Here is an 18,606-nt window from a genome sequence, read left to right as displayed (position 1 = left end):
GGGGAGTGATCATGGAACCAGTCAGATATGCTTCCAGCCCGATGAACTTTACTGTTGTCATCTTGAAAAATCGGGGATCAATAGCATACTCATCATGCAGATGTTGGCTGTAAGGCTACCTGATCATCCAGAATGTTTATTTAAACATGCTGATTCATGTTAGTGGTCACCTCAGTGAGCAGGCCCAATCCACGGTATGGGAAAGAAAAAAAAAAAATCACAGATCCACCTCCGGCCTGAACCTGACCTTGTACACATCCAGGATGGAATGCTTCATTTGGCCTTTGGTTCACTTGACAACGTGTGTCATTGTAAAGCAGGCAAACATGTGATTTGTCGGACCACATTACATTCTGCCAGTCAGCTACCGTCCACGTTCGATTGTTTCTAGCTCATAGAAGATGTGCAGCTGTGTGTGCCTGTGTGAGTCAATAGCCTCTTGCGAGGTGGCAGACTCCAAATGTGCATTGCATGCAGTTCCCATCACAATGTTCTCTCGTTCATAGGTTGGGTTGGACCTTCATTCACTGACTGCAGCAATTCCTGTCTGGATTGGAAGCAATTTTAAATCGCAAGCCGTGAAACATATCTCTGATACCTCTCGGTCATTACCTCCATCAACAATGCTACCCAGATATGTAAACTGTTCTACATTCTCTAACCGTTCTCCGTCTATGTTCCCTTGGCTTCTCCTTTTCTCTTTTCCACAGTGCACGACTATAGTTTTCTTTTTACTGATTACCATTCCAAACTCCTTCAGGTTTTCATTCCAAACGTCCAGTCTCCTTTGTACTTCCTTTTCTCCCTTTCCCCAAACCACCACATCATCAGCAAATACCAAAGCATTCATTTCATCACTACTGATACTCTGTTTACCGGGCGAGTTGGCCGTGCGCGTAGAGGCGCGCGGCTGTGAGCTTGCATCCGGGAGATAGTAGGTTCGAATCCCACTATCGGCAGCCCTGAAAATGGTTTTCCGTGGTTTCCCATTTTCACACCAGGCAAATGCTGGGGCTGTACCTTAATTAAGGCCACGGCCGCTTCCTTCCAACTCCTAGTCCTTTCCTATCCCATCGTCGCCATAAGACCTATCTGTGTCGGTGCGACGTAAAGCCCCTAGCAAAAAAAAAAAAAGATACTCTGTTTTACACGTTTTAATATTTCATCCATCAATATAATAAACAATAATAGTGACAGTGCACTTCCTTGCTTGAGACCCTTTTTTGTATAAAATGTTTCAGTCACCACTCCCCACTTGTACACTATTTTTAATCTCATGATATAATATTTTTATCTTGTTAACTAATGATTTTGGTACATTCCTGTTCTACATTCCCATACATGTTTTCTCTTAACTGTATCATAAGCTTTTCCAAATCCAAAAATACGAAGATGATTTCCATGTTCCCTTCCAGATATTTTACCATTATCGTTCGCACTGTAAATATAAAGTCTATTGTTGATCTATTCGGTCTAAAGCCATATTGTTCTTCCTCTAACTGTGTTCCTATTATACCCCTCAGTCTTATGTCTATGACTTTCTCCATTATTTTTAACCCATGTGATAATAGGGTATACGCTGAGTAAATCTCTGTATATAATTTGAACATGTAACACAATATTGTGAGAAAACCGCAATACTAATGCCTATGTGTTATACATCAAAAGAAAGGTCACCATCTCAGGATTACTAGAAAAATATTATTTACTGTATTTCATTAAGTTCTTTATTTGCGTAAAATAGTAATTTATTAAAATAATACAATGCCTACATCATTGCGCTGGCAGAGAGCTCTGTGAAAGTTGCCACTGATGCTTTCACGGCCCGTACTTATAGACATGATACTGCATGGTCTTTTGGGCTTATGCCGTGTCAAGAAAATAAGGTGAAATTCTTTATGTTTTGCAGAGAACTTTGCTCTGCATCATCAGAAGAAAATCTCGACTGTCCTTATTTTCTTGACACAGCATAAGCCCAAAAGCATATATCATGTCTATGAAAGTTGTCTCCACTGATCTTTCTATTCCAGCCCGATAGAGGGTTCTGTGGAAGTTGTCTTGCAGATCTTTCTATGTTAGTCTGACAGATGGCTCTGTGAAATCATGTTTTCACCAGAATGCAAGTTGTTTCTCTATGTTGGTTCTAATAAGCGAGAAACAGAAAGGAATTCATCTCAGAATATTAAATAAAAGTCTTTTATTTGACTCCTATAGTAATTATTCGCAAAATACGACGCTGTGGGTGTTTCATTTAACTGTATTTGCAGGTAGATGGCTGTGAAAGCCTGTGAATGTGTATCCGCTTGATCCGCTGATCTATCAATGCCATGTTGCTTCGACTGCCACTGGAGTTCATGCACAATGCTGGCCATTTCATTACACGCACACATACCGCCACTGTACCAGTAAATGTGTATTCTCTCAGATAGTGGTTCCTTCAGTTCATACAACTAACTTTGCTTGCTTATCTCATAGTCCGCATTGAACAGAAACATGATTGATTCTATTCGTTATTTTTAGTGGTCAGGAGCACACTCATATGGTTGCATATTTTCTTCTTCGAACCAAATGAGCTGCCATTACTGGGTAAACGAGACTGCAGAGAACATTGAGTGTTAGCTGTTTTATCCACAGCGCCATTATGGCACACTTGATTATTTCTTCGTAGCAAAAACGCCATTGGGTTAAATTTGGAGTGCAGTGACGGAAGGACATATTATCGATAACTGCTGCTGTTGTAGGCTACAGTATGTTTATTACTGAGAGACGGAGAGAATGTATTCCTGGTATCCTATGTGACAACTATAGTTAGTAGCCTACATACGGTACAGGTCCTACAGTATAATGCAATTAACCAAACACTTTCTTATCTGTTGCTTGAGTAAACGACGTAAGTCGGAAGGCCCCACGTCGAAATCTAATTCTTAGGAATAAGGTGTCCCAGTTTTACAGTTGTACATTGCTATAAATTGAACCGTAAATTGTGCATTAATCATTGACGGCTCATTTTTCGTCTGTTAGACGAACAAAAGAAACCTTGTATCGCACTACTGGGATAACAGTTTACAAATTCTGGTTTTTCATTGAACCCTCTACCATTGTTATCCTGGAATGTCCTACCCGGAACTCTCAATCGTCACACGTCTGTGTTATCGCAGCAAGCAATCGTTACCACTTATTGAGGGCATTCAAATGTGTCTGCAATCATCGCATGGAGAAGCAGCTGCCGCAGATAGAGATAAGTTGAGCAAACTAATTCGTTCAAATCCTGATTTTGAATTCGTCAAGCTTATAAAAGACGTATTGTGGTGAAAATGCAAAAGACATACAATTTGACCTCACTTTGTCCATATGCATCTATCACTTCTCGTGACATAAAAAGATAATTTTCTATGCTTAAGTATGTGCTGAATGATAAATGGATGAGCTTAAATCAAGACAATTTGGAGAAATTAGGGTTGTTTTTGTTCATGTTTAAAAGGAACTGAATTTTGATAGTGCATATTTTCCAGTTTATTGTGCATGTTTTGCCATATGATAGTGCATGAATGCATGCATATTTTGAGATTTGATAGTGCATGGAAATCCGGGCTCTATTCATAACCTACCTCAGTGGATCAGAGGTAGATTGTCTTGATTCGTGATTGATCCCAAATTCACAATTTTGATCTTAACCAAGGTAGTTAATTTTTTAATGATTGGCATATATCTTGGCACACCAAGTTACGTATAATTATTGTCATGTTAAAGTCTTATGTTGGCACTCACTGCCTTTAGAATTGTCCATTCGAGTTCCACTGTTTGATCGGAGCACAGTAGAGTGTTGAAATAGGTATTCAGGCCAGCAAGTCGACTGTGTCTATAAAATCAGACATTTTTCATTGTTTCTTACTCTTTTATCCTTTAGAGTTGTGTGGGCGTACATAATCATTTTTTTAACTATGACTTTTTATGGTTTTTAGTGCCTTTTTTGACTTATCACAGTAAATACATGCACATACATGAAACGCATGTAGAGAAAAATGAATTACCTCCTCACTAAAAATTTACATCAGAATAGCCTTTCCGAAATGTAACTAGACGTGAGAAAATATAAACTATCTTCTGAAGTCAGTGATGTACTCTGCCATACTTTGAGGTGTACCACATTCTTACTTAATTTCAGTATATAACATTAAAATTAAGAGATCGTTTACTTCAGCCTTTATTTTTAACGAGTTAACAACTGTATGGAAATTCTAAATTCCCATGGAGGGAATTAGATATTTTTCCACCAATAGAGCATATCAAAAATCAGATCAAAACTTAGATATATGGCTTTTCAGGCGTTTGCTCTATTAACCAGCATTTCGTCTTAGGTCTGACACTAGGCTCGTCAGAGTGGGATGTGTCAGACCCTACCCACTGATGCTGGGGTGTATGCAGGTGAATTTGTCAGAAGCCTATTTATGGGACACAGTCTGACAACTGCATACGGGAGATAAAACTCCACAATGGAATTAATGCCCGCCTAGCAATTCCAAATGGAAATTCTAAATTCCCATGGAGGGAATTAGATATTTTTCCACCAATAGAGCATTTCAAAAATCAGATCAAAAATTAGATGTATGGCTTTTCTGGCGTTTGATCTGATTATTAACAACTGTAATCGGGCACGTTATTTACGCATTTATTATGAAAACATATTCTCTTTCATTTCTAATTCTCTTTATGGAACAGCAGTCGACGGGTATTACTAATCAGCTCCGACATCGCCTTTTGAATGTCGACAGAGAGATCACTAGTGGACGTAGCGAGGAAACGATACCAAAGGTGATCGATAGCACACAACATAATCGCTGGGGTGCATAAATAACGGTAATGGTAAAAATCACGCACGCTTAATCGGTCTTGATAATGGCTACGTCTGTGATAGGGCTCTGACTGTAACCGAAGTATAATACACAATTTAATATAGGAATTTTGAAGGGGCAAACAAATATTGTCGCTATAACGGGGTTCTCATTATATGCTGGACTTCTACTGTATTTAGGGAATCTATTATGTTTCAGTAATTGATTTCCAATGTACACCTGCAATTGTATATTAGCCATCTTGCTGTTTAGATGGAAACAACATACTTCTGTTGTGTCGGCATTAGGTGCAAGTCTTCACAACTTAAAGTACTTAAGGTTGTCCGTTAGGGTCATCTCGGATTTATCAAATGTATCTCTGGTAGCAATCGCCCAGTCATCGGCATAACTAAATTTTCTTGAATGTGCGGCAGGCATATCTGAGATGTATAAGCTAAATAAGGTTGGAGCAAGAACAGAACCCTGAGAAAGTTCATTATTTAGTGATATTTTGGTGCTCACAGTATTCCCCATACGTACTTAGTAAAGTCTTTGGCTTGGCATGTTATCCAGGAGCCAGGCAGTCATCTTACATGGTATCACTTTCAGAAACTTGAAGAGTAGGGCATCCCTCCAGACTCTGTCATGGGCTACTGTCTTACTCTTTCTCTGATAGCCTGCTTCTGTGCAAGTTGTAAGAGACATTATTTGGTCTGTAGTGCTTCTGTGCGGTCTGAATACTGCCTGCTCCGCTGCGATTTTTTTGAATATCTCTGGGCCAATTCTATTGAGAAAGAGCCTTTCTAGTAATTTATGTATCACACTAATGGCGGTTTCTGGTGCACCATAGTTACCTGTTAGTTACCTATATGCGCTTGTAACTTTAACTGCGCTGTTAACTTTAATGAGTTTCTGGAGACTTCAGTCGAGATTTATAAGCCCTGATAATAAACAGTACAGTTATTGTCATGTTTAGTATCTCTCGTTTAGTATCTCTTGTTAATATCTAGTTACTTTTACTAGCAGACGTTTTCTACAATGAAAAATGGTTGGCAAATATGTACAGTCATCTCAATCAATCTGATTCAGCATGTAATAATCTCTCATAGGCCTAATATGAATATATGTATGATCTAATAATGCAAAAATTTGACATATTTCCCCTTCTTTCTTATTTACAGTACACAGATGTCTTAAATTTCACCTTCATCGTTGTTGTCAGTAAAATTATAAAAATACACCGCAATTACCAAACAGATCACTTTTCACTGATCCAGAACACAAGCGTAAATGAAAATAATCACATAAATGAAAAAGTGCAGCACACATTGGAACCTATCATTCCGACACTGAAGTTTTGCACTGATGGTGCGATATCCATTTGTTCTCGCTGCAACTGTTGCAGATTTTTTAGTAGACTGCAAACAAACCAAAAACACGTACTTAATACACACATAAGCTGTTTTTCTCATCTAGGATGCTGGACATGTTCGGCAAGATTGCAGTTTCTTCAGTTTTTCTTCTGTATCTCAGCGCCGAGTCTTTAGTGCAAAATGTTGCTTATTCCTGCTCGTATCTCTCTGGGAACTCTCATTTATCATTCTTCTTTGACATGTAATTTCACCTGATCAGACACTAAACCCTTCAAGAATTCCATTTTTTTCCTGGGCTTTCATGTCACAACTTGAACAACACGAAAGCATTACAAACTACAATCACCAGTAGCCAAAAGAAAATAGACATATCACTAAATTTTTCATTAGTAGTTCCGTAATGTACTCCTCAAACTGAGAATTTGTAGTTCTTAATAACTACAACGGACTAGTAATTTGAGATGTTTTACATACACTGACCATGCAACATGCATTGACAAATATACTCTCGTAACTGCTGACGTGAAGTCCATTTGGGAATTTCAATCGAATGTTGCAAGCTAACCCTGACTCGGGGTATGAAATGTGTTGACACAGATAAGAAGTTAACATAAACTACAGCTCCCTGCAAAATTTTAATTAAATAAGTCCGGATGTTTTATGGTTATTGGGAGTCTGAGATCTCATTTCGCTGGTTAAATGATGTAATAACATTTTAAAAAAGCAATGCATAATTGATATTATTCAGTAGGCTTATATTAAATGCATATCGGTAGCTAAGATATTTATAATTTAGTACAAATGTAAATATTAATATTAGATATGTGGTTAAGTGTAAGAGAGGGCCGTGAGCCTTAACTTCACCACAAATGAAGGCATGAAATAAATAAATAAATACTCCATAATTTCAGATTGGGTGTTCACTAACTGTTGGTAAGACTCAGATTCAAAGCCAGGAAAAAAAAAAATATATATATATATTAATTCACAGTTAGTATCATACATATACATACAGAGGTAGTAAAACATAACATTGTGAATCCCACATAAAGTAAATTTGTGTGTGGGCATCAAAAATACAATACTTTGATTATGTACATCATGGCATCTAGTGAATAGCATTAACATTTTAGTGATATTTTTGTACTAATTTTATGAACTGTTTTCCTGCATTTGATGCAATAAGCAGGAAGCTGGAAATGAGAGGCATGGGTTAAGTAGAAGGAGAGAGGAATAGTGTGGTAGTTGATTTAAATATTATAACGGAAATTTATAAGCTGATTTACTTTGTAATAATTGTTAATGAGCCATATTAATAGCCTTTTCTTCAGTGTATTCTGGTTGCCACTGATCACGTCCGCAGGTATATCCATGTATATCCATGGCCCTAGACAACTTAGATTTCTTTGTCCAAGTAAAGTGTTCCGGTGTGGAATACTTATTCCAGTTCTGTCTTGCAACCTAGTGCAAATTTGTGACTTGCGTTCTTTGCAGAAGAGCTTAAAATTTTTATGCATGTATAGGGTCACTGACTGCACAAATAGCTGCCATATGTTAGGTACCATGCTTTGCTGGAACAGTTCATATGTTGGAAACATCAATGGCTTTTGGTACATGACTCAGTATGTAGTTCCAGCATGTATTTACCTGAGCCAAGTGTGAATCAGGTATTCCACCCCATCTGTTAATTCCATATTGCTGTTGCGATTGAACTAAGGCAAAGTATACAGATTTCAAGACTTTTGTTGAAATAACATTTCTTATTCTGTAAAATATATAAATAAGCTTCTGAAGTTTAATGATGAAATTTCATGCTAAAAATTCCATTTCAGATGACTTTCTGTAAAGTATAACAGTTACACATTTCAGCATTGTTGCAAGTTGGTGTGTGGAGTCTTAGTGTTATGTTGTCTGAGGGTTGTATTACGTGAGAAGCAAAGGAATTTTGTTTTATCTTCATTTAAAGTAAGTAGGTGGTTGTTTAGCCATTTCTGAACTATGGATAGGGTTTCTTAATATTAAAGCTACACTGAAAGATCAATTTTGAGCCTGCTGAAAATCCGTTTGATTCGAGTTCTATTTTATTTGACGATTCATTTCCCGTGTTGGAAGATATATCTACAGTAGAGGCGTCATGTTCCGAGGAGATTGTAACTGAAACAGCTCGAACAGATGACACCATACCAGTGGAATCAGTAACTAATGCTAGTGATAATGTGGAAATAAACGTACTGACCGAAATATTGTTGTATCCAGCACACCCAAGCACGTTAAAACTACAATGAATGACTATCAATATATTATAGCCAGTTCATTGAATGAAAATGAAAACCTACCTACAACCTGTTTTCCAGTCTTTGACCGGGTCAGGGATGTAATGAATGAATCATATATAGGCTGTTATTACGATGGGAAAGTGATTTATATTAATGAGTGATAAATGCTATGAAATGAGAATGGAGAGTGTTGCTGGAATGAAAGATGACAGGGAAAACGAGTACCTGGAGAAAAACCTGTCCCGCCTCTCCGCTTTGTCCAGCACAAATCTCACATGGAGTGACCGGGATTTGAACCACGGTAGCCAGTTCATTATCACTTACTAATATTTACGAAACTTATATAAGGCTTTGTACGAAACGGTATGGAGTGGCACCTGGTATCGGTATTTGTTGGAATCAGTTCTAACATAGAGTTAACTACAACACTAGCCGCAGTTACCAGTCATTGCACAGATAACTGTGAAGAAGCCGATAACTGTTGTTTTGGAAACTCATTTTAAACGTATCACCTTGTTAAGTCACTGATAACTACGCATCTACAGATAACTGTCATTCCAGAAACTGGCCATAAGCAGGGCACTAGAGTGATGGCTCTCTGGTTTATCTCTAGCTTTGTCTTTATTTGTTTGTTTGAATAACTTTGGCAATTGCCCACTCTGTAGGATGTTCGTGAAGAAGGTGGATAGCCATACTCTAAACTCTATCCCCACCATGAATGATAAATTCTAGGTGAATACCATCCAAAATTGCGGAAGTGTAAAGTGTTAAATGTGAGGAAAGGAACGTTAAGGATGACATAAACACCCAAAACCCCTGATCCGGCCGGAAATCGGGGTCGCCGGGTGACGCGTTGCCTCCTACACCGCGGGGCCGGGCGGGTGTTTGTGTTAGTATTAATACACCTTTTTTCATTTACATACAACACATTACACTACAAATCACCACAGAAACAGGCAATAGCGAATACATCCTCTCACATAGGGTTGGCATCAGAAAAGGCATCCGGTTGTAAAAATGGGCTAAATCCATACCATGTGCCAAATGGAAAAAGGCCAGGAAGATGATGATGATGATGATGACATTGTTTATCAAAATGATCTTTCAGAACAAGTGTAGATAACTGAAATTTTTTCTTGTCTATAAGAGGCTATTTTGCAAGAGGTACTTTATGCTAATTAATGTCATAATTTCATGTTTTTTCATTTGTCTTTAGTCAGGATCAAAGAAGGAAGTACCTGACAATGTAGCTGTGATCAACGCAACAGATCTTTCACCTATAATGGAAAATACATCAGTGAAGGAAATTCGAGAGTTGGTTTCATCAGACAGTAAACAAAATTCACGGCCTGTTGAGATTTCTCTGAAAGTTGCTGAACTGCCAACAACTACTCCAATTGAGGTAAAGTGATCAGAAAATACTCTTAAAAATGCAGTAGTTACCAGCAATTGTTTATTAATTCAGAAGTAGGAATGCTTTTTCAGACTAACCATTATCTGCATGCAGAATATTCACTCCTGGTGAATGGAGGTTGGTTATGTTTAAGATTACTTCTTGCCAGTTTCTTGTTTTTGTTTACACACTTTATATTACTGTATTTAACACATTGATGACCGGCCCCGGAGATCTCCGTAGTACCGTGACCAGCGTTTGTTGACTAGCCCCGGAGATCTCAGTTTTACAAGTAACAACTCTCATTATTGTTCCGTATTGAAGATGATGTTAGGCATAGATTTCAAGGATAATTTAATAAAAAACCACCTATTCAATACTTTCCACGTTTAATATGGTTATTATCTACATGATTTCATGTAGACTTATTTAGGTCAGGTACATGTTTCACCCATTATTTTGGGCATCTTCAGCCTGTATACAACCTTTACGTCAAGGTTTGGGACCTTTTTTAACCAATATATACATATATACAATATATACAAACATTAATGAACTCTTAAGACAGGTAACATAAGTTAATACAGTTAAGTTTTTTGGTTCTAATCTATCTAATTTGAAAAATGTCCAAAACTAAAATGGATCTTCTTTTTGGTAAAGAGGATTACATACCGTGGTTTATGTGACCCCTATATCATATCATGTTCTTGACGTACCGTGTCTGTTGACAGGATGTGTCGTCAACAATAAGTGGGAGATTTGAACTGATTGTTGATTGTAGGTTGGTCAAGATTGAAAATATAAATTTAAATTAAATGTGTTTTAACTTGGCAGCTCTATTCTGGTTAACTTAAAATGTTCAAAAATAAAATGAAATGGATCTTCTTTTTTATCATAAGTCTTGAGAAAGGATGATATTAAAACTGGGGCTTATTTGACCCACGATTTTCATTTTCATGTTCTTGACGTAACTAATATTTAAATGTGTTGTCATGCACAAGTGGAGATTTAAAAAACCTAATGTTATAGGTAGACTGGTCAAGAACGTTGTTGTGAATGAAACCGTTAGCGTCTTGACTTTGGGTCTCATGTAACGTCAAGGACTTGACAAGAGTACAATATTAAGCTGTTTCTTAGTTTTAGGCTGCTGCTTAATTGAAAAGGAACATCCTAGACACATGATACAGTCTTGTATGAATATTGTTCCCATTGATGTGTTGCTTGGTCTTTGGGAGGGATCTTAAGAATATCTGTAATGAAGTAGAAAAGTAATATTGAATTAAAAATTTAGAGCACGTGTTGCGATAAAATGTATTAAACTAACACCTCTTAACTGTAAAATGACTTACTTGTTCAATTCATGCTAGATGGACCTGTCTGTTCCGGCAGCGCCTGTCTTATCAACATTTCTACTCCTGGTGTTGTACTGGTGCGGTAATGGAGGGGCAGGGCATGGAGGGAGAGTGAGGGTAGGCTGGTCTATGGGCGTATGTGCTATTGCTGGAGGGGAGTTTCTAGAAGCGATATGGGCGGGTATAACTTTTAGCATGGTAGATGAAGCATTTGAGTGTGGAGATTTAAAAAATTGAGGGATATTGTTTGATTTGAATTCACAATATTAATTAATCTAGGTGTTAATTCGTACAAAGGATTTTTAATTTCATTGACATCGTTGAGATTTTTATTTTTGTTCTGAGGTATCTGTGGAACAGCAGAGGTGAAAGAAGGTGCGGGGGTGAACAGGTCTCAAAATACGAAATTAAAGTTAAGATAAAATTTAACAAGGTTATATTTTCTTTTCAAGATTAAGAAATAACAAATAGAACAGGTACTCAGTAGCCGAAACACAATTCGAAAATGTACAATTACAGTGATTACAGGATTTGGGCTCCGAGAGCCAGACACACAATTCTTGAGCTATAAGCCCAACTTTACGATATACACAATTCAACAAAGGGGTAGAAGACCCCTATCATGCCCAGGAGCACTTGCTCCCAATTACACAGTAAAGCCTCCTCGAGGCGCGCAGAAAACAAAATTTTTAGAAAGAGCAACCTGCTCTTAAGTACGAGCCTATCCAAGGCCACACCAAACTCCACTTTCAAGTTGTCCTCCAAGGACATAAAAACAGGGGTAAAATACCGAACCTACTGAGGCCTATTAAGTAAGGAAAGGTTAATTACATGGCCTCTAAAATACCAACTTGAGAGGAGGCGTTCTTGCACTCCTAATACACTTTATATAAAACCTGCTTGGCACTAGGCCGTTACTGCAAGGGCTAATCCCATACTAAAGAGGTGACTTCTAGAAGGAAACAATTTACATTACGTTAAGGAAGAAACGGTTGTGAAAATAAGTTCACCTCAATGCAATATGAGTGGGAGCTCGAGAGGGTTAAGCACTCTCTATCCCAATAGGTAGTTTGAAAGATAGAATAGATACTAAGTGTCTTTACATTTTAGGGGAAAAGTTACATGGTGGAAAAGCCTCGGACCTGCCCCGAGAGTTAAACTGCTGAGCTAGCAAGAAAAGAAGTTATTAAACGGCCATTACCTTGTGGCTGAACTGCTGCCCGAAGAAAGAGGCGCTTCCCGCCCCCTGCTACGTACTTTATGCACTGATAGATGTTACTGAAGTGGCGCGGAGACCCGAAAATCAGCAGTTTATAAACCCTCGCGGAAAGTTTGAGGCGTTTCAGAAATGAGAACACTCTCCCACAAGAATTTTATTGGCTAGGGTTAAGCAACATATCCAAGTTGAAGAAGATACACCTGATTGGTCATAAATTAATTAAAGAAATTCGGGATTGGCTAAATTCAAACCTGGCGGAAAGAAGGGGTTAATATTGCCAACATAAACAATAACTGAAAGAAATTTAACAAAGAACAAACTTATGAACACAAAATTTCTTCAAAAACATAGTTCTTTCACTTCGCACTAGGGTGCATAATTGTATTTCTTCAGTAGTGCCATCTGGAAGAGAATGTCCACACTTCTTACTACAGGCAAAACAAAAATGCATCGAAAACGACCCAGTTCAGAAACTTCAAAATTTACAAGTAGTGACATCTTCTGAGAAACTAGAAAATTAACACAGTAGATAAAGTTCAGACTTCCTCCAGTAGAGGAGTTTCAACTGGCGCAAAGTTTGAATTAGCGGCATGGAGGTGTACCACCCGGTACAATTTTTATTGTAGGTTTGGTCTAAAAAGATGTGTAGATTTTCCAGTTCATTCATTAATTTCCCTTTACCTATGCTTCTAATGATGGTAAGATCTTTCTCTATGGATGTAAAGTGATGGCCCGTTTCTCTCATATGTTGGCTCATCGCTGAGTACTTATTGTGTTTTTGAGCGTTATAATGTTCCAGATATCTCGTGTTAAAGCTCTGGCCAGTTTGGCCGATATAAGAAAAATCACATTGTGTACATGTTAGTTTATATATGCCGGACCTTGAATAATGGTTGCTATTGTGATTGACCTTGTTGTGGTTAAAAAATGTTTCGATTGGTGTTAACTGTCCTGAAGGCTATATTAATATTGTGCTTCTTTAAGGTATTTGCGATCTGATGGACGGCTGGGTTGTTATATGTAAATGTGGCGAAACTAGTTTTTTTTTTTTAGGTTTTTCTGGGACGAGATTAGTGGACAATTTAATTTTGATTTTATTAATCAAACGGTTGACCATATCTATTTTAAACCTGTTGAGTTGAGCAAGATTCCTTATGTACTTTAGTTCAATTTTTAAATTGTTGGGAGAAAGAGGAATTTTAAAAGCTCTATAGATTACATTTTTGGGACAGTAAATTATAGAAAGAGGCTTGTTTTTGGGACTTGGGGTGTAGGGATGAATTCATAATAGTTAAGGGGGAGTGCGTAGGTTTCCTCCCAGCAATAGCACATATGCCCATAGACCAGCCTATCCCCACTCTCCCTCCATGCCCTGCCCCTCCATTACCGCACCAGTACAACACCAGGAGTAGAAATGTTGATAAGACAGGCGCTGCCGGAACAGACAGGTCCATCTAGCATGAATTGAACAAGTAAGTCATTTTACAGTTAAGAGGTGTTAGTTTAATACATTTTATCGCAACACGTGCTCTAAATTTTTAATTCAATATTACTTTTCTACTTCATTACAGATATTCTTAAGATCCCTCCCAAAGACCAAGCAACACATCAATGGGAACAATATTCATACAAGACTGTATCATGTGTCTAGGATGTTCCTTTTCAATTAAGCAGCAGCCTAAAACTAAGAAACAGCTTAATATTGTACTCTTGTCAAGTCCTTGACGTTACATGAGACCCAAAGTCAAGACGCTAACAGTTTCATTCACAACAATGTTCTTGACCAGTCTACCTATAACATTCGGTTTTTTAAATCTCCACTTGTGCATGACAACACATTTAAATATTAGTTACGTCAAGAACATGAAAATGAAAATCGTGGGTCAAATAAGCCCCAGTTTTAATATCATCCTTTCTCAAGACTTATGATAAAAAAGAAGATCCATTTCATTTTATTTTTGAACATTTTAAGTTAACCAGAATAGAGCTGCCAAGTTAAAACACATTTAATTTAAATTTATATTTTCAATCTTGACCAACCTACAATCAACAATCAGTTCAAATCTCCCACTTATTGTTGACGACACATCCTGTCAACAGACACGGTACGTCAAGAACATGATATGATATAGGGGTCACATAAACCACGGTATGTAATCCTCTTTACCAAAAAGAAGATCCATTTTAGTTTTGGACATTTTTCAAATTAGATAGATTAGGACCAAAAAACTTAACTGTATTAACTTATGTTACCTGTCTTAAGAGTTCATTAATGTTTGTATATATTGTATATATGTATATATTGGTTAAAAAGGTCCCAAACCTTGACGTAAAGGTTGTATACAGGCTGAGGATGCCCAAAATAATGGGTGAAACATGTACCTGACCTAAATAAGTCTTCATAAAATCATGTAGATAATAACCACATTAAACGTGGAAAGTATTGAATAGGTGGTTTTTTATTAAATTATCCTTGATATTTATGCCTGATCTCAGTTTTTACACACGGGCATTGTTTGTAGCTTGTTGTGCTATCAGTCATGTCATGGACTAGAGAGACCCTGGATTTTAGTGTCGATGTATTTTTAAAATTGTTCTGCCTTTGTAGCCATGGAAATTTCGTATATACACGGGTGTTCTTACACGCCGAGAATCATTGTACAAGATGGCATGCCCATTGCAATATGCCCTATGTGACAACAAAGTATTTCAACATTTATATCCAGATTCATTGTCTGTTGTGCCACATGGGTGGTGAGCCCTGAGACCTCGCGTAGTTTCTCAGCTGACTGTGGGTGACGGGTTACGAGAATTCTCGCGTTTATACACCTCGTATTTCCTTGATTATTATTGAAATTGCAGGCGAGATTATGAGTTCCAAATGGTGTGCTCATGGAATATCAATTATTGCCGCGTCTTTCTTTCTTCAAACCTTCATGTATTTAACAAAATAATGTAGGATATGTAGAACTATTCCCTGGAGCTCCAGTGCGGATGTCAACACGGCGCGGCGTATTCAGTTGATTATTTTCACCATGTTGGTTAACAGCAGTGTAATTTCTTTCTTGGAGGCTTGAACGACCCGGTCTACATGGGGTAGCAGCCTCCGTTTGGGACCCATTGTCAATTTGTTAAAGAGAATATAGGCTAAGTAGAAAGTCAGGATATTTCCAACTTCGGGCCATGCTCTCCCAATTCATAGGGTTTCCTTCCTGAAATTATAAAGAAATTTCTGAAAACATCTCTTAATAAATGCAGTTAGTTTGCTGAAGTCTTCAATTCCACAATCTGGTATTATGAGCGCCTTCATTTTACTTCTGTTACTAGTAGTCGTGAACTTTAGAAATGTCTTTGCCCAAGTTACAAAAACAGTGTAACTATTCCTGTGAAATAGGACTGCCTGTCCAAAATAGAATAGCCATAACTTGTAATTCAGTTCACTCAATGAAAGTGGGGGAACATTTTCAAGAACATGAATGATTTAGTTAGTAAACATGAGAAAACAGACATTGGCAAATTTGTATAACCTAGCCCACAGTTCGGTCTTACCATGAAATGCTTTCTACTAAAAGTTGTATGCCTAAAGATTAGTTATTGAACTAAGCATAAAAATGCACCTTTCTTTGTCACTACCACCAGTTCAGACTATGATGCTAGCCATCCTTGTTTACAGGATAGTCAAACTAGCTGTCTGGTTAGGAATTGGTACAGTAAATGAAAATATTTCTTGTGTAAACTCATAACAAACCTATGGAAATTTACTCTGTGTTCTTTGTAAGTTATTGGAAGCTATTGTGCACTCCCAGTTTTCCTGTGAAAGCAGTTTTGATCAAGAGCCTGGAAGAGCCAAAAATAACTAGCTGTGTAAAATTAAGATCTAGTTCTTTTGCCAGTGTTAGAGCTGTCATCCAACACGTTTTACTCATAATATGTATGTAAACTGGCTCTTCTCATTCAAATATCCAGCCTCCTCCATTATTTGTTTCTTCTTCTTCTTCTTCTTCTTATTATTATTATTATTATTATTATTAACAAATACATTGCAATTGGGAATTATCCTAGTGGTGCAATGGGTTTAACATTCTAAATCCAGCATCATCACGTACAGATTAATCGTTCCTGATGTCTTTGATAAATATTTTAACATGAGACTGAATTTCTTAAAATTAATTTTTAATATGTTCAGAAGTTGTTGCAGACCAAGCCTTTGTTATTTTCAATGTGGCTTTAACCTGCTTTCTTTTTAAAAAAATTTTAATTATGTATTTCAGTTAACAGGCCACACATACCAGAACCAGTACCTTTATAACAAGAAATGTTAATAAAACATTTCAAGGTCTATGAGGAATATATATTAAAACTAGCTGATGTACCCATGCTTTACTACAGAATTCTACATTGTATACAGAATTCTAAATGAAGTAGTGTGCACATTGTGAATAAGATTTTATTAAGTTACATAGCTCTTAGCGCCATCAGAGAAACACGACCAGAAGGTCAGTAAGGTGCGAGTTAAAAAATTTCAGAGATGTCTCATTAAAGTTGAGAATATGGAGTTTTAGCAGTAGTAACCCAGGGCTAACTGTGTTAAAGGTGCTGCTTGGGTCTGGTAGAGTTGCTACAGTCGCATATCGTTGGTCTATTGCATGTCTGATATGGTTGATGGTAGGCAAGTTTGGTAATTTGCAATCTAATCTTACACCTATAAAATGCCTTTTGTTTCTTACTACCCTGCCCTGACTGTACCTGCAGTATGAGACCCTCGTTTTCACTATCGATTTTCCTCTTGGCATCCTTCATAATAGTCCTCATCACAAAGGATATAATGGAGCCTTTTAGCTCTTTAACCCTTTGGCGTGGGAGCAGTCACAGCGCACACCACTCATTAGTGCAGGAGGAGGCCAGTACTCTTTACATGTGATATTGGAAACGCTGTAAGTCGGTAGTTTTGACACACACAAAATGTTAATATGATACACTCCCTTCTACTCTACATCATGCAATACCTCCTTCTGAACCACTCAAATACAAATACTTCCCCACTAGAATGCATAGGCACCTGACATGCAAGCACACAGCTCAACAGTACTCGCTTTGCTATTGCCTCCAATTTTGGCATTCATTTCTACCACAGTAGTATCATGTATCAACGAACTATCAACAGAATTAAGATCACCATCACCTGAGTAGTAGTAACTGGTCTTCAAAGGCAAAAAATTATTCTCATAAGAGAGTCGTAGTTTACAGTTTCCCACCAAGATTGGTTGTCACACTAAATTTCATGACTTTGAAGTTGCTGAAAGGAAATGATCGATAGAGTAAATATATCCACCAAAGGGAAAGAATAACACTATTCCTGTGTATAAGAAAGTTTGACTTAATTCACAGTCCCTACAAGGGATGGTAGCATAATACAGAGGTTGCATGTTTTTTTTGCTAGTTGCTTTATGTCACACCGACGTCTTATGGCGACAATGGGACAGGAAAGGCCTAGGAATGGGAAGGAAGCGGCCGTGGCCTTAATTAATGTATAGCCCCAGCATTTGCCTGGTGCGAAAATGGGAAACCACGGAAAACCATCTTCAGGGCTGCCGACCGTGGGGTTCGAACCCACTATCTCCTGGATGCGAGCTCACAGCCGTGCGCTCCTAACCGCACGGCGAGGTTGCATGTTGCTTATGAGTTCGGCACTCCTTATGTGCCAATATTTGGAACATACCGTACCTAATGCAGCACTGCATTGTTGGGTTTAAAAAAATGTAAATATCTTTTAATCCTACATCATTTTATTTTCCTTTCTCTTGCAGACGATGATTGCTTCAGGTCAGATTCAGACTTCCGTCAACGGTGTTGTATTACAAAATGGTTTGGCTACCAATCAAACAAACAACAAAGCTGCAACTGGTGAGGAAGTGCCCCAGAGCATTGTGATCACCACACGGCAGCAGTATGGCTTGCCGGATGAAGCTGTGGTGTACTGTAATTTTAACCAGTTGTATAAAATTGATCCTCTAACTCTGCAGATGTGGGTATATGTAAGTATGTGCATTTTAATTGTCTCTTATGTATGATTTTAATCAGTTTAATATGAATTAAGCGGCCTCTAACCTTGTTTTTGACCCTTGAGTCAGTAATACCCACTATTTTGAATTATGTTCTTC

General features: G+C 37.7%; 1 protein-coding gene across 4 annotated transcripts in view; it reads left to right on the top strand.

Annotated features, from left to right (window-relative positions):
• The window catches only part of sxc (O-linked N-acetylglucosamine (GlcNAc) transferase sxc), a 378,462-nt gene that overhangs the window by 318,530 nt on the left and 41,326 nt on the right, over positions 1-18,606 (top strand). For all 4 annotated transcript variants that reach the window (XM_067136873.2, XM_067136875.2, XM_067136874.2 and 1 more), the window contains 2 exons: positions 9,698-9,883; positions 18,253-18,480. In XM_067136873.2, coding sequence (XP_066992974.1) covers positions 9,698-9,883; positions 18,253-18,480 — 414 coding nt within the window. The remainder of the gene's footprint in view (positions 1-9,697; positions 9,884-18,252; positions 18,481-18,606) is intronic.

The sequence above is a fragment of the Anabrus simplex genome, chromosome 1 (assembly GCF_040414725.1).
Source record: "Anabrus simplex isolate iqAnaSimp1 chromosome 1, ASM4041472v1, whole genome shotgun sequence".
NCBI classification, from domain to species: Eukaryota; Metazoa; Arthropoda; class Insecta; order Orthoptera; family Tettigoniidae; genus Anabrus; species Anabrus simplex.
This window is presented reverse-complemented; position numbering and strand designations above follow the sequence as displayed.